At 38.0% G+C, this 16246-nt stretch overlaps 1 protein-coding gene across 2 annotated transcripts in view; it reads left to right on the top strand.

Moving 5' to 3' along the window:
* Nucleotides 1-16246, top strand: part of rbm20 (RNA binding motif protein 20) — a 49217-nt gene that overhangs the window by 30784 nt on the left and 2187 nt on the right. For both annotated transcript variants that reach the window (XM_043222232.1, XM_043222233.1), the window contains exons 2-13: nucleotides 2146-3148; nucleotides 3811-3872; nucleotides 4274-4371; nucleotides 5122-5213; nucleotides 9760-9903; nucleotides 10294-10425; nucleotides 10504-10583; nucleotides 10763-11384; nucleotides 12061-12153; nucleotides 12293-12842; nucleotides 14474-14581; nucleotides 14979-15100. In XM_043222232.1, coding sequence (XP_043078167.1) covers nucleotides 2146-3148; nucleotides 3811-3872; nucleotides 4274-4371; nucleotides 5122-5213; nucleotides 9760-9903; nucleotides 10294-10425; nucleotides 10504-10583; nucleotides 10763-11384; nucleotides 12061-12153; nucleotides 12293-12842; nucleotides 14474-14581; nucleotides 14979-15100 — 3106 coding nt within the window. The remainder of the gene's footprint in view (nucleotides 1-2145; nucleotides 3149-3810; nucleotides 3873-4273; nucleotides 4372-5121; nucleotides 5214-9759; nucleotides 9904-10293; nucleotides 10426-10503; nucleotides 10584-10762; nucleotides 11385-12060; nucleotides 12154-12292; nucleotides 12843-14473; nucleotides 14582-14978; nucleotides 15101-16246) is intronic.

The raw sequence follows: 16246 nt of genomic DNA, 5'->3' as shown, positions 1-16246 counted from the left end.
CCTCCAACCATCCAATGAGTCTACTTTTCAAAATCCAATCAGTTTATCAAAAATAAAATCAAGTGTCATCCTACATTTCTTAGTACATTATATTATCCCAACCTGTGTATGAGCTCTAGAAGTTGGCTCTTACTGTGTAATGTCATTGACAGATGAGAGTCACTGTATCCCTGCATAAATATCAGTAGTGCTTGAAACAGTGGCGGCCTAGTTGCCAATCTCTTGCTGCAACTCTATATTCATTAAACTAATGCTTGAAATACTGATGTAGATATTTTGGTTTGTTCTTACACATTCACCAAGTGGTATGTTCCAGTTGCCAATATAGAGCCCTGTGAAACACTTCAAAGTATATTCCGCCATCTTAGATAAGCTTCAAAATCAAAAGGATATGATGAATCTGAAGTGCACTGTAAACACTAACACATGGAACAAATCCATCAGTATATCACAGGCAGCACAGGTCTTTTCACATCTTGATAGTAATATCACTAAGTTCGTTGGTCTAAATGTGCCTATTTATATAAAAGTGAAATGTTTGTCCAATCATGATTGGTGGTCCTACCTGCCTGTCAACGTATGTATTTGCATACCTCTGTGCTCCATGTTCATACAGATTTTCTGGCTTTCCTCTGGTCTGCTTGTGTGAGTGAGTTCATGTGTTTTGGAGCAGGTGTGGCTTTCGGGATAAATTTGTAGGGAGGGTGGGATCTTATGATTCAATGATAGCTTGCTATTGCTAACCTCTCCAAACTTCTTAGCCTGTCTGACTTTTAGCAGGAATTGGAAAGGCAAATTACTGCTCAAGTCATTTAACACTCCTGGAAATGCTGTAAATTGAAATACAACTATGCTCTGTCACCTCCAAGCAAATTGTTAATGAAAGGTTTTATGAATATCAACACTTATGAGTAATGAGTAGAAAAGCAGACATCTTATTATCTTCTGGTCTAAAGAAAGAAGGGATAACTTATTTAGAGCCAGTATTGATGTGTGAACTTTACGATCTGGAAAGGCTCCTGTAAGTCCATGTCATACTCTTAAATGACTCCAGCACCACGCTGGAGAGGTGCTAATCCCACCAAAAGATTCAGTTGCACAAATTCAGATCTAAAGGATCTGATCCCTTGTTCCAGCTGTTTCTTGACTGCTCATGCATAATTTTGGTCTGTGTTTAAAACACTAGAACACCTGGAATCTACTTAATGAAAAAAAACTCAGAGGTTAAAGGACTAAAAAATTCCCCTTATCACTGTGTGTATCATTTGAGAAACATTGTTGTTCCCTCTTTCACCACTATTACAACTTTCCCTTGGGTTTGCCACGTATGTCAGCTCTTGGCTTAGAGGGTGTGTGCTCAGCTAGAGTGGTATCAGGCTTGCACAGATATTTTGATTGATAGTAGTGCTTGCTAAATTTAGCAAGCATGTGAGCGCATTAATCAGTCCAGTCTAACAGGGACAGGGAGTCCAGAGTTTCTGTTCTCAGATCTGGCCAGGAAGAATGTTTCGGAATTAGACAAAACCTTGAGGTTTTACAAAATAACCTTTCAATTTAAAATAAAATTGGGCAGTTGTGGCCTAATGCATAGGGAGTTGGACTTGTTACCCAAGGGTCACAGGTGTGAATATCTAGTTCTCTCTCCACCTTCAATACCACAACTGAGGTGCGACCAGTTGTGGCACTAAACCCCCAAGGAACTGCCACAGAATTGGCTGCGTTTTCACAGTGTGTGTACATGTTCTTCACTATTCAATGCTGTATGTGTGTGCTTGAATGGGTTACATGCAGAATTGAACAAAACATTGAGGTTTTTGTCACGTCCGGGTTACAAGTCTCACATTATTTTCTTTTAAATATTGATCCATGTCACTGTTTTTAGATCCTGTAATGTTCTAGGAATTTCTGTTCATTTCTGTTTTTTATTATTTGGGATAGCCAGGAATATTTAAGAAGTGATGACCAAGTACTTAAACATAATCAAAATTTGTTAATCAGAATCCGAGCAAACATATTCTAACATTAGAAGAACATTGTGCGTTTGCTGGCTACATTTTGGGATAGTCATTCTTTTTGATTTTACTGTGTACATTTGCCTTGGATTATGGTCATTTACTTAATGAACTGTTATGTTTCTCTCCACAGTACCTCAGGAGAAAAGCTTGATAATAAGTCTGCTCCTCTGGCTGGTGTTCATGGTGGAGTAGGTCAGAACCTGCTGCTGAGTCCTGCCAGTCTTCAGCTAGCTCAGCTTCAGGCCCAGCTCACCCTACATCGTCTCAAACTTGCCCAGACCACCAATACCGCAGCCGCAGCCACTGTCCTCAATCAGGTTCTTTCCAATGTGGCCATGTCACAACCTCTCTTCAATCATCTTCGGGGTTCCAGCATGGCCCAGGCCCACAGTGGGGCCTTTCCACCCCCACCCATAGCCTTCCCACCACCCAATGCTGCACTGGGACAACTGGTTGGTGGTGGCTTTGCTCCAAATCCCTCTGGAATCAGACCCACAAACTACAGTGGGGTGTCCAATCAGAAACCTAGTCAGCACAATGATTTCAGCAAAAAAGCTGGAACATATTTGACGGACACAGACCGTCGCTTGCAGTTTGGATATTTGGGAGGGGCTTCAGTGGTTACTGGTAAAGCTTGTGATGGAGGACAGTATGGTGGAGCCTCTACACAACCCAGAAACAGTGTCCACAGTAATTTTCAAAGAGACTTCTACCCCTCTGAAACACCAGTACAACAAACTAGTTTCATGGGAGGAAGCAATGATCAGAATCTGGGATCAGCCTCTAAGGATCAGTGGAAAGGTCCGATCAACTTGGGAAAGATGGATATAGGTACAGTAACAGGTTCTGGGGGTTGGGTACCACCTGGACCAGGGTTTGTGGGTCAGAGAGCAGAGTTGTATAACCCAGAGGAACCCACGGCAGATCCTAAGTTCAACTCTACATGCGGCCCAGGAATTGGCCCACCCACTGGGCAGCAAGTGGGAATTAAACAGCAGCCACAGGTTTCCCAGAGTGAGGAAAGGGTGACCTTGCAATTACAACCCCACCAGTTCAATGACTATCAAGGGACAATACCTTCACACCTACCCCATCAGTGCACCATTTGTGAGAAGAAGGTTTACAACCTGAAGGTGAGTAGATCTGGAGTGTTTAGATTAAAGGAAATGGCCCATTCATACCAACTTCAAAGATGAATGTATGTAAAGTGTTTTCAAATACTACAAATGTTCACTAGATTTCATTACAGCCAGATCTCAGTCCTAGGTGTAAACAGAATCTAACAACTGTAAGACAATCCTTAAAAGACTTTTCATTTTTTCCTACATGTGCCAAATTTATGCTAAGCTTTGAATGCTGCTTATGAACTATATCTACGTTTATTCCAATGTCTCTAGCATCCAGTGTACAGCATCCAGTGTGCAGAATTGAGATCTAGTTGGTCTCAACTGCAACAACTGTTTTTTCCTCCGCTTATTTCTGCAGCACTGAGAGGGTTTTTGTGATACTTGGCTAAAATGGGCTCATTGGTTACACTAGGGTGTGAATGCTTTTGTGGCAGCTGGCATGTGTCGAGTGGAGGTTGGTTTAGAGGGGGCAAGGGCGCAGTTGTTCTACAAGAGTTTGCCGTAATCGCATTCGTTCTCAACCATTGCTCGCCTTTTCTCTGCTGTGCACTACTAGCTTTCTAATTGGCCTTGGTTGTGGCTATGCCAGGGGTATCTCTCACTCTCATAGTGAAGGATCATAGTGAAGTCTATCTGACAGGCATATCGTATGTGTATGCTGTTTTCAGGACTGGGACCAGCATGTGAAGGGCAAGTTACATCTGCAGAACTGTTCGCTCTACACCGAAAGGTGAGTACAAAAAAAATTTTTTTTTTACCATGTTAGAGCATTCATTGATTGATGAGCAGTGGGTTTTTAGATGACTTATGATGGCAATAATCAGTCAGCAAACTCTGATGCATGGGCGGCTACAGTAATAGTTGCTAACCTGGTGTAGAAACAAGATACTTTTAAAGGGCTTGTTTGTATGTGGTCTATTTTGATCCTTGCTACGTTCCGGTCATCGCCTGTGATACTCTTGTTAAGCATTTTATGAGTACAGCCAATCTCTGCATTAAACGCAGTTATTTTATAAAGAGTCTTCTTCCATATTGAGAGGGTTATGACCTGAATTTGAGCTGTGTCATAAGATATAGTCAGACCAGATGCACTGGGATTTAGGATCTAAATGCAGTGCTGTCCCTTCACAGCCCGACGCTTGGAGCAGTGCACTTTCCAGTGTCGTCTGAAGGATGTCTCAACATGGCATTGAGTAACACTATGGCATACACGTCGACTGCCAGTCAGGGTAAGTCAAATCTCCTAATTTGTCATTCAGTTTAAGTGCTGAAAATTCAGGATACTGAAAGCTCTGGGACGTGATTTTAGAGGACTCTATTTTTAGGGCTGTCGGTACAGTTGGGGGGGAGAGGAGAGTCTACAGACTTGCTAACAGAGTGAAGTCTGCTAACACCAGTTTTTGTGTTTGTAAAACCTTTCACTGGTCATTTTTCATTGTTCTTTTTTTTATATCTTTTGATTAGACACCATGAAATAATGTTTATTAGATTTTATACCATCTATGTACTAGTGGACTTCTAAAAGTTAACAACTTAGACCTATAAAATGTACAAAAAATATTGATTCTTGTTCTTGTACTCTGAGATTTAATGAGTTTTGTCAATTATGTCAAACATGTACCTTCTCTGATACATCCCGCCATCAATTAGCAAGAAGTAAAACAGGGTTCAACTGTGTTTTTAGTTATGAACAAAAATAAAACAAAGTAATTTTTAATTAGATTATACCTACTTTTTTATAATTAAGTGATTTTCAGTGATTATGCAGTAACATAAACTACATGCTATTGGCTATTTCAATAGGAAACATTTCAACACAATACCAAACAACTTTAGTCCAACTATTTCATGGGGTTTAAGTATGTAGTGTTTTGCTCAGTTTAGCTAACTGGATGTACTCTACACAAGTGTATTCAACATTTCTAATAAAAAAAATACTATATTTGGATATCTGAAATGCCACTTTTTGTTTTCTACAGATGCTTCAACTGGAACTGCTTCATATTTGCCTGCCACATCCATGAAGTCATTTCCTCTCTCGGGGGCGGGATTTACTTCACATCAAGCAGGGGTAAAGTTTATGCTTAGGGAAGCAATTAAACAGATTTTTTAAATTAAGATTCACATGATATCTGACATTTATCTAGCTCTATTTGATGATTTGTGAATGTTTGTTGGCTTATCTCATAGCATTGTTCTTTCCGCCTTTAGCTCACAGGGTTTGTAAAGAAGCCAAGAGTGTTGAGATACAGAGTGTGCTATATTTAGGTCACACTATTTCACTGACTGACAGATTACTTAGTGCTTATTATCACAGTCTAACGGTTATTATTCAAAGCACAACTGAGCCATCTTCACAGCTTAAGCTTGTTGAGAACAGGTGGAAGCTAGCAGTATTGTACATCTCAGTCACTGCTTACAAGTAAAGAGTTAAATTCGGTGTCTGGCATCAATATGTCATTGTTTTTGTATCAAAAGTTGTGAAAATATAGTTTTGCTAATTTTCCAGTGCAACTGAATTTTTACAGCTAAATGAATAGGTGCTGATCACAATCGGTTTAAGCAGTTGTCATGTTGCTGTGTTGTTGTAACATGGTGGGAATGCATCAGGCCAGACAGACCTTGTCCCATGTGAAAACTAACACTAGTTTTTGTTTTCCAGGGACTTTATTTAGCTGTGTGATCAGGCTCCAAAATTAACGTTTTGTCCAACCTGCCAGTGCTGAGTGATTAAAAAAAAAATCTACCAACCATGATACAAAGTGCAGTATCATGGATTTTTTTTTACATTTAATTAAATTAACAATACACAGGACTCCAAACTAAGTAAAGAAGAAAAGAAAAGAAAAAACAGATTATCTGAGACTAAAATCAAGATTTACCAAGAGAACATGTCATACATCTTAATCACAGTTTACATCCATAATCATTGTAATAGTTGTAATAATATTGTTAGTAATAATTGTAGTTAGAATTTTTGTTACTTGTGAATGATGTATGCTACTGTTCAAAAGCCGTCGTAGTATTTTTTTTTAAGTGATAGTTAACACAAAAATTAATGTCCTTTCTGGGTCTTGATCATGCCAGTTGTGGGAGGGTCAGAAGGCTCTTGGATTTGATCAAAAAAACATCTTAATTTGTGTTCTGAAGATGAAGCTTTTACGGTTTTGGAAGGCAAGAAATTAATTACAGAATTTAGATTTTTAGGAGAACTATCTAAGTCTCATACACTCACCAAGATTCGTATTTAAATATGAATGTATTAATTTAATATTTTGAAAAATTACTGCAATTGAAAACACAGTTTTCTATTTAATTACGTTTTAAAATATGATTTAGTCCTTTATGATTTAATCCTTGAAACAATAGTGCTGTGATACAATTTTTTCAGGATACATGATGAATGAACAGATATCCTTTTTAATATTATTCATCATTTCAGGGTCACTTTTCGATCAATATAATGCTCCCTTGCTGAATACTACACAAATACTAATGTGACTAAAAATAAATACATATTACAATTGATTATTAAAATTCTATTTTATTTTATATATTGCATTATATTATATTGTTGTTTCTGAATATAATTCATTTAATTCTTGTCATGACTTTGACTTCTGACAGTCTGCTTTTCGTTTTGTTTCTCATGCTCGTTTGTTATTGTATGAGCTCTAGTAATGTGAGTCTCGCTTAGACAGAGGGCTGAGTGTGACTGATGGCTCCTCACATATGGACTGCGTGAAGCATTGTTTCGGATTAGATGCTCTGACCTTGCACAGACGTCTGCCACCTATAATTGAAACCATGTCCTGTGTAGGACGGTATTTTATGCGCTTGCCAGCTTGCGGATTCACACAAAGATTCTTTATGGTGGTCTTTTTAGCCAAGTTATTTATGATTTAGTCCACTGGAGAGGTGAAAGCACAGGCTAATGTTAACTCCTATTAAACCCACCTGTTTTACAGCAGCTGTACATCAGGGGTGTTTTTATAACTCTTTCGGCTTATTGGGCGAAAGGATGCAGAGACTCGGGCTCTGGTTCAGAAATAAGTATACACAGAAATGCAAGGTTTTTCAAAGTAATCGAGATTTGTGTAATGTGTTCCAGGTTTTTATGGCTCTATGGCTAGGAATTCAATTTCAGCCCACAAAAGTGTAACCTGATCTTTGGGGAATGAAGGCTTTTTAAGAGGAGGAATGCTAGGAGATCTATGAAGTTCAAAAAGTGCATGCTATAGAATTCAGATTAATTGTTTTCAGGACCCATGTAAAGTAGTTTAAACCCTCTCTAGATAAGCAAACAGATGTATCTGTAGCATAATATGATGCCTGTCATGGCTAGATCTCCAAAGAGAATGACTTTCGTTCTCCTGATTTTTATTATGTGCTCACGACAAATCTCTTCATTTCATGCCAAATGTGACATCGGTAATGCAGCACTACTGCATTCTGTTAGAGTCACATAAAGAGATGTGATCAAAGTACCAATATCTTTTTATAACAAGAAAAATGAAGCTCTGTCAATTGTGACAGACAACTACTTTGTGTACACTTCAGTTGAAGTTTAATTCAGTTTAAAAAATGAATTATGTGCAATGTTTACACACACCTTTTTTATTATTTTGTATTTTTTTATTTATTTATTATATTTTAAAAATAAATAGCAATTAAATATAAGTTTGAACCTTAAAGTCACCCTATAGTTTAGAGCATATGCTGAGCTACATTTTTTTATCCCTAAGAAAACTTTAGTTATAATTGATTTAAAATAATTTTGCATAATTTTGTAATTTTGCTAACACTACAAAATATGTAACACTTGTTTTCCATCAATAAAACTTTAGGTATTGGGTAAGGTTAGGGTTCTAGAATAAGGTCATGTAGAATAAGACATTAATTTGTGCTTAATTATCACTAATAAATGGCTAATATTCTAGAAATATGCATGCTAATAAGCAATTAATATAAAATAAAGTGTTATCGTAACTTTTAGCTTTTCTATCTTAAAGTCATCCCATTGACAGCTTCGTTCTATTTTTTCTACATAGTAGCCATTTATTAAAAATAAAGTCTTTGAAATTTCTGCAACTCAGCAGTAGCCACGGCCCCTCAGAGTTATTTCAGTATAATCACCTTCACTGGCAAAGTATCAAACCACTCCGACTTCCATAATCTGAACAAACTCCAAATCACTGGCGTTGTGTTTTATTAGGCCAGCGCACAGAAGCCATTCACAGTTACACTGTGACTTATACAGCATATAGCAGAGGCATAAACAGCCTGTTTTGCGGTCTATTTTGGTATGTGTTTATGGAGGCAGACCTAACGTGACCATTTTGGCACATTTGGCCAATGGAAAAGTCTGGCAGAAAGCCATTCATAGAATTATCACAAGCTCTGCCCCAACTGTTAAGAGTAGGTTTACGGCCAGCCACAGATAAACCCCAGAAATCAACCTGGTCATGCATTGGTTTAAGGCTTTGAATTTGGCAAATGGTCGTCACATTCTGTGCCTTTTACTGATTTGAGATCCGGTCTGAATCCGACAGTTGAATGGTTTACACGGATCGCCATGAGTTTGACTGCTTTCATTCTCACAATCTGCGCTGATGATAATGAATCGGTTCTCATGCACTCTGTGGATCTCTATGGTGCTTACACTGTAATGCTCCTCCTATGGTGTGTAAATTGCAGTGTAAACACTGCCCCTCGTCTCTGACCCTGTGCTCATGTGCCTCTCGCACTTGTTGCTGTCAATCAAATCCTGCCCCCTCCAAGTACAAAACTTGCTGTACACATCCTACAGTGCTATAGCTTATATTACCAGCATCATTCATTTTACATACTTTTTACAGTATTACAATTGTGTTGTAAGTGCAGGTATATAAAAAGTTAAAAGTTGCATTATAATGTACATTTATTAGCTAATTAGTTAACATTTTTATTTTTATAAGACGTTTATGACATCCTACAGTGGTATCTCTTTTTTTCAGTAGATCAGATTTCAGTATGCCTTTTTTTTAAAGTATCTTAATTATACATTCAGACTGAAGATGGATAACATTTTTAATGCGTTTGGCCAAAAACCTGACTTAATTGAAGATTGTGGGGGGCCAAAAGTTAATTGTTGCATTATATCGAACTAATATTAGAATTATTTATTTAATAATTTTTATTATTATTTTTTTTTTTTTTAGGATTAGGTTTGAAGGTTTTCAATTATTTGTTCTTACTAAAATTCACTTATATTGTTTTTTTGTTTTTTTTTTCATTTCAATGAAATGTAAGAAAAAAAGAAATGAGAAATTATGATAGCATTTTCCCCCCAATTTTTTCTTTCCTTAAAATCAAAGGTCATCATGGGCCAACTTTGGTTTATGGATCCTGGTTTGGTCATCCTTGATTTAGTCCCCCTGCTTCACTTTTTATCAGTATTTCAGGTGAATGCGGTATTTGAGCACCAGAAGGTGGCATTAGAGAGCACAGCAGGGCCCAGAATAGATGTTTCTGCTAGTCACAGATATCTTAAACGTTCACATATATTTCATTTATACATTGCTGATTTATTTCAAATGTTTAAAACTTAATATGTAACAACGTGTTTTCTCTCTCAGTTTGTTCAGCGTAAAGCATGTCCCGGACGTGTTGTGCACATCTGTAACCTCCCAGAGGGCAGCTGCACGGAGAATGACGTCATTAACTTAGGACTTCCCTTCGGAAAAGTGACCAACTACATCCTCATGCGCTCAACGCATCAGGTAAGAGATTTCAGCTCTGAAATGCAAGGTAGCAATGATGTATCATACAGTTTATCGTGAATAAAATGCTAGCGTTAGACTGAATACCGCAGAAATACATTTAGACAGGTACTTTATGTACTGCGTACATTTAAACCCTGACACCGATGATGTCTCCATCACCTCCGATTCGTTAAATCAAATGTGACTTTTTGATTGGTCCTGTTAGTACAGACTGGATCAAATTCTGGTCCAGTGCCAAGTTTGACATGTGCCTGAAATGCCTGGCGTTGAATTGATCTTGTAACTGTCTCGAAGATTTAGTATGCCATTAAAAAGAATATCTGTTCGGATCGCATTTGACACATTTTATGTTTTGTGCACGCTTTAACGATTTGGCTTTGGCATCAGGCATTTCTGGAAATGGCATACGTGGAGGCTGCGCAGGCGATGGTGCAGTACTACCAGCTGCAGCCTGCCAGCATCAACGGACACAAGCTTCTGATCCGCATGTCCAAAAGATACAAGGAGCTGCAGCTAAAGGTACGGAGCTCATCCGGGCTCAGCGTGATCACGGGATTCACACAATCCCAGCTCACTGTGTTTTCCTTTCCGACCCAGAAACCAGGTAAAGATGTTGATTCTATTATTCAAGACATCAATTCCCAGAGAGAGCGAGATGAGATGCAGGAGATTGACAGGTCAGACCAGCACACATTGAACTTTTTTCCTGATAGTTGCACCGCACAACATCAATTTAATGGAACTTTTCTTTGAAAATGGTAAAAAAGCTTTTTTAAGAGCGCAATTCTAAGAGCTTTGCCACATGTGTTTCCTATTTTATTGTTTAAAGATGTCTTTTTTTAAACCTGTTGCGCAGGTATTTGCCGGAGCGTGCCAGATCACGCAGTCCAGTCAGTCGTTCACTGAGCCCACGCTCACACAGCCCAAGCTTCACTTCCTGTAGCTCTGCTCACAGTCCACCAGGACCGCCCTGTCGGCCCGACTGGAGCAACGGCATGGGGCCCCGCCGGCCCTCCTGGGACTGGACGTGCCATTCCCGAGGTGACGAGGACCCCCGCGAGAGAGACGAGTGGAGGAATGATGAGGAAGAGAGACCCAACGGATGGCTGTCCGAGCGCAGGAAACACTACCTTAAACCCGGGGACCGGATCAGCCCGCGTATGGGGCCCGGAGATGAGCGGGGCAGGGACTGGTACCCCCGTGGGAGCCCTCAGGCTTCATCCTTCTCCTCCTATCACTCCATAGATGACTTTTACAAGAAAGACTTGCTGTACAAGACTGAAAAATTGGGCAGGTCGCAACATCAGAGACATGAGGGTAAAACAAAGAGAAGGGACGGCGGTGACTATCACAGACCCCGACACTCGGAGTCAGATGTGACCGATGACACAAACTCCAACCGGACAGCTGAAGACAGAGGACGCAGCAAGAGGCTGACCCGGAGACAAGACCGGGAGGAGAAGGAGTCCGAAAATCAGGTATGTCCTGTTTCACTTCAGCAGGCTTCATTTATCAATGCCCATTAGCTGTTATGAATTCACTGTAAACCACAGCTTCATAAAACATTTCTTCCATATACATAGTAAGGTTTCACAAAATAAAACGGAGCAAATAAAGTGTGACGATATTCGTAAAAACATTGTTCTTCTGCCCAACAATATATATAAGTTTATTTATATTATTTTGGTTTAATATTATATATTATGTGAAAATATATAAACTAGTGCTAATCAAGGGATTGTGATTAATCACATCCAAAATAAAAGTTTTTTTTGCTTAGGTAATATGTATGTGTCTATTATGTATTTAAACTCACACATGCATGTATATAGAACAAAATATATTTGTATATTAAACATATTTTATAATATAAATTATATCAGTATATACATGCAAATATTTTCTAAATAATATACTGTGTGTATTTACTGTATATATACATAATATACACAGTACACACATTATGTAAACACAAAACCTTTTACTGTAGTTGTGATTAATCATTTGACTACTATATAAACTTTTAACATTTTTTATATTTAAATAATATAAACATTTTATATTTATTTTATGAAATAATTTTTAATCTAATATTATATTATATATTAAAATGTGCTTTTTAGACTATATTTCACTGTTTTTATTGTATTATAGAAAGAAGAATCTAGAGCCAAAGAAAGACCAACGTCTCCTCATAACAGCAAACCTGTAGAGTCTTCAAAGTGTGACAGAGATGGTGACAGTGAGGTAAACATAAGTTCATATGTCCATTCATTACAGCATTTATTTCAAATAGAGATAAGTATGTCTTTACTGTTGCTTTTGAATATTTTAATGCATCTTTGCGAAATAAATCTATTAATATATAATGTTACCTGGTTTTCAGGGACTGGAAAGTGTAGATGATGGTGAGGAGGAGAGCTGGTATCCTAAAAGCATGGAGGAACTGGTGACAGTAGACGAAGTCGGAGGAGAGGATGATTCTATAGTTGAACCTGATCTACCTGATCTTCACGAGGGGGACCAGACAGTTGAGCCGAGTCAGTCAATGGCAGAGAGCCCTAAACCAAACGCAAAGACCCCAGCAGAAGGTGAGGAGACTGTGGTGGACCCTCCTATCCTTCCACTGCTTGATCTAGTCCCAGAAGAAAGCTCTGGAGCTGCTCAGTCCAGCCCAGGAGAAAGATCATCTGCCCCAGAACAACCAGTTTGTCAACTCAACCGCTTCCCGTCCCAGGAGTTTAAGAGCGCTTTGGAGGAGACCTGCTCCACCACTCAACTAGACACACACATCGACACGACCATACCAGCTGGTCCTCTAAACAACAGCACCACATGTGAAAGTGGAAATGTGACTGACTTGAGTAAGGATGAAAACAAGATGGCAGAGATGGACAACAAGGAACCATGTCTCAAACAGGACAGTCAGAAGAAAGGTATTCTGAAATTACTTTAGTTTGCTAGTGAATGTCTATAATCACCTGGTGCCAGCTAATAAAAGTATATTCCAAGAATGCTTTAATAATGTTCCCATTATGTTATAAAAATATAATTTTTGAATGTTCTCTGAACTCGTACAACCAAAACATCCACATTCCATTTTAGATGAATGTCCAACTAAAAGTTTTGAGAAAAAATGTGTTTTTGAATTGAAGACCTGGACTCTCATTTATCAACAGTGCATACAGTGCATACAAACAGTTTCATACAAAGTTATATTCTTATACATAGGAATGTGTGCAATGATAAACACAGCTCTGGTCATGCTTAAGTAGAGAATCTAGTGGTAGAATGGCAATAATATCCTGTGTCCCGTAATTGCAAATACTCAATTGATAATTCCATAGTTCAAGCTAAACATTTGTGTAATTGAATGTAGATACGTCAAATGGTCATGGCTGATTTCGCTTTGCTGGAAATTTCGCAAACCTTGCTCTACGCAATGCAACAGGGATTACTTACTGGTGTATGTAAAGAAAAGTGTGCACACGTTTGATAAATACAGATTTTTCTTTGTTACTTACATTCTAAGTTTCATTTGTAGGACAAAATATAGATAGTTAGTTAGTTAGATAGATAGTTAGATAGATAGTTTTCTATGCACTGTTGATAAAAGGTAACTTATAACAAAGTTGTAACTTTGACAGAACCTTACCAGACAGAGAGCCAGTGTTCTAAGAACATTGTCTGTTAGTTGGGAGTTTGGGAGTGTTACTTCTTCATACTAATAACATTGTAGATCTTAGTTCCTCTGAACAGATACACAAAGTGTTCCCTACCGTTGATGGGGTAATTTTTACATGTAAAATCCTATCATTTCAAAAGGAATCCACATTGGAAATTATATTGTGAGGGTGAAGAATTTTCCACTTAGACCAACAGAAAGATTGAGCTGTGCATCATACATACATCCTTTACTGTTGAAAATAGACGTCTTTTGCTCCCCAGATTTTGCTAATAATGCCGCACATGTAGTCTAATTAAAAAATCATACGATAAAGATTACTGTTCAAAATCGATGTAGATTTACTAAGTTTTCTTAAAAGTGTTAACTAGTGAGTCAATTGAATATCTTACAAGATCTTTCTGACTGACTAATTAATTAATGGCTTTGGGGTGAGTAAAATATGGATTAAATTTCATTTTTGGGTGAACTATTCCTTTAAGTAGCATGTGTATATTTGTGGCAATAGCCAACAATGCATTGTATGGGTCGAGATAACAAATTTTTCTTTTATGTCAAAAAAAGGATAATTAAGTAAAGGGTATGTTTGGACATATTTGTTTAAATGAGCTAAGCAAAAATTTGCCTAAACTTGATTAAATTTGCAAACCTTTAGGTAGATGATGTCAAAAATGTCAGGTTAAAGCGAATTATCTGCATGAACTTGATTGAACTAATGTTTGTAAATTTAGAAACTTTGAAAAATGACTCAAAAACCTTAAGTAGCCATTTTGACTATGTAGTGACAGTTTAATGCAATTTATATGCTGCAGATACAAAATGTAATTTAATCAATGATACACATCAAACACTAAAGCATTACATTTCATTTGTTTATTCCAGATATTCCTGACTCATTACCAGCCCCTTTACCTCAGGCAGCAGACATCCTTGCTGCGTCACCATCTCAGGAGCAGGAGAAAGCCATCAGTGAGCACAGCATACCGTTAGGTACGTCCACCAGAAGTCAAATCAAACACCGCAAGTGCCATTTGGTCAGGAAGAAGAAAGCATGAGCAATAGTAATAGCGACGCTTTGCAGTGAGAGCAGCGCTAATGAATGGCTCTGGGTGTGATGTGGGCTCTCAGTGGGTGACTGAATCCTTTAAGGCCAGCTGATGTCAGAGGAGCATTTGTCATCCTGCTGAGTGAGGTGTGAATTGCACCCTTGAGGCCTGAGCTTGTGTACTCATTACCACACAGCTAACACACTAGATTCCCTCACAGAAGAGCTGACTTTACACCCCTGCACACACTCTCAATGACGTATATGTGTAATGTGCCTCAGAAACAAGCGTTGATATTGGCGGTGTTCTGATTTCCGGGCTGATTTTGTTCTTTTTGGCAGGTGTGGAGTTCATCGTGCCAAGGACGGGCTTTTTTTGCAACCTGTGTGGTTTGTTTTACACCAGCGAACAAACAGCCAAGACGTCACACTGTCGGAGTACAATTCACTACAGGAACCTCCAGGTCATAAATACGAACATGCAACCTTCCTTTCTGTTTTCACCCAAATATCTTTCTTATCCTTTTCTGTGTAAAGTTATATGACAACAGATGACAATATAATCCCTTAAGTGACTGACTGATTATCCAAAGAGGTCTAGTAATACACACACATTATATGAAAACTGTAGTTAAGAAACTGATCTGATAATAGTAGATTATCATGCTTTATGCAAACGAATCAAACTGTCAAATGGTACATATGGGAAAAGTTACACTACAGGCTAGCTACATCAATCAATCACTTTTTATTTATTTTTATTTAACACTTTTAACAATACAGATTGCGTCAAAGCACTAAACAGTAGACAAGATTAAACACTTTAAACACTCGCTAAAAATCGCAAAAAATTAAGTGTCCTTAAGTTATATAGAAAGTGCTTAAGTGATTCAAATCAGTGAATGTGTGCATTCAGTGGACATATAAGATTACCCACATTATTGGCTAACATAATGCCTTGAAGCTACTTAAGGGACTAGAATCAGTGATTTGTTTCTAAAAATCTACTTCCAGACGAACTGATTAGCTCAAATAAATCAGACTTTCCAATAGTACATCTCAGATTAGCTAACTATATAAAAGCTACTGACTCAGATAAGTGATTCAGTTTCCTAAAATCTTTTCCTGAACAAACTTATTCACTTAAATGAATCAGACTTGTCAGTGGTACATATGAGATTAGCAACAGTGAATCAGTAGATTACTGACTAGCTAACTGCATCGAAGCCACTTAAGGGATTTGAATCAGTGAATTGCTGCTTAAAATCTCTTTCCAAACGAACTGATTCACTAGAATGAATCAAACTTTCCAACAGTACATCTGAGATTAATTTACGCTTAAAGAGTAGCTAACTATATAAAAGCTACTCGAGTGACTCTAATAAGTGAATCAGTGAACTGTTTCCTAAAATCTCTTCACTTAAATGAATCAGACTTTTCAACAATACATATAGGATTAGCTGTACCACAGCTGAATATCAGCTACATTACTACATAACTTAAGGACCTTAATTCAGTCAACTGTTCTTGAAATTATTCTTTAAAATTTGTCAGATTTCCCGATTCAATAAAACAAATCACATATCCATGAGCTTAGCAACTTTCCTGTC

Source organism: Puntigrus tetrazona, chromosome 22, assembly GCF_018831695.1.
Source record: "Puntigrus tetrazona isolate hp1 chromosome 22, ASM1883169v1, whole genome shotgun sequence".
NCBI classification, from domain to species: Eukaryota; Metazoa; Chordata; class Actinopteri; order Cypriniformes; family Cyprinidae; genus Puntigrus; species Puntigrus tetrazona.
The sequence above is the reverse complement of the archived record's forward strand: the minus strand, read 5'-3'. Positions and strand labels throughout refer to the sequence as shown.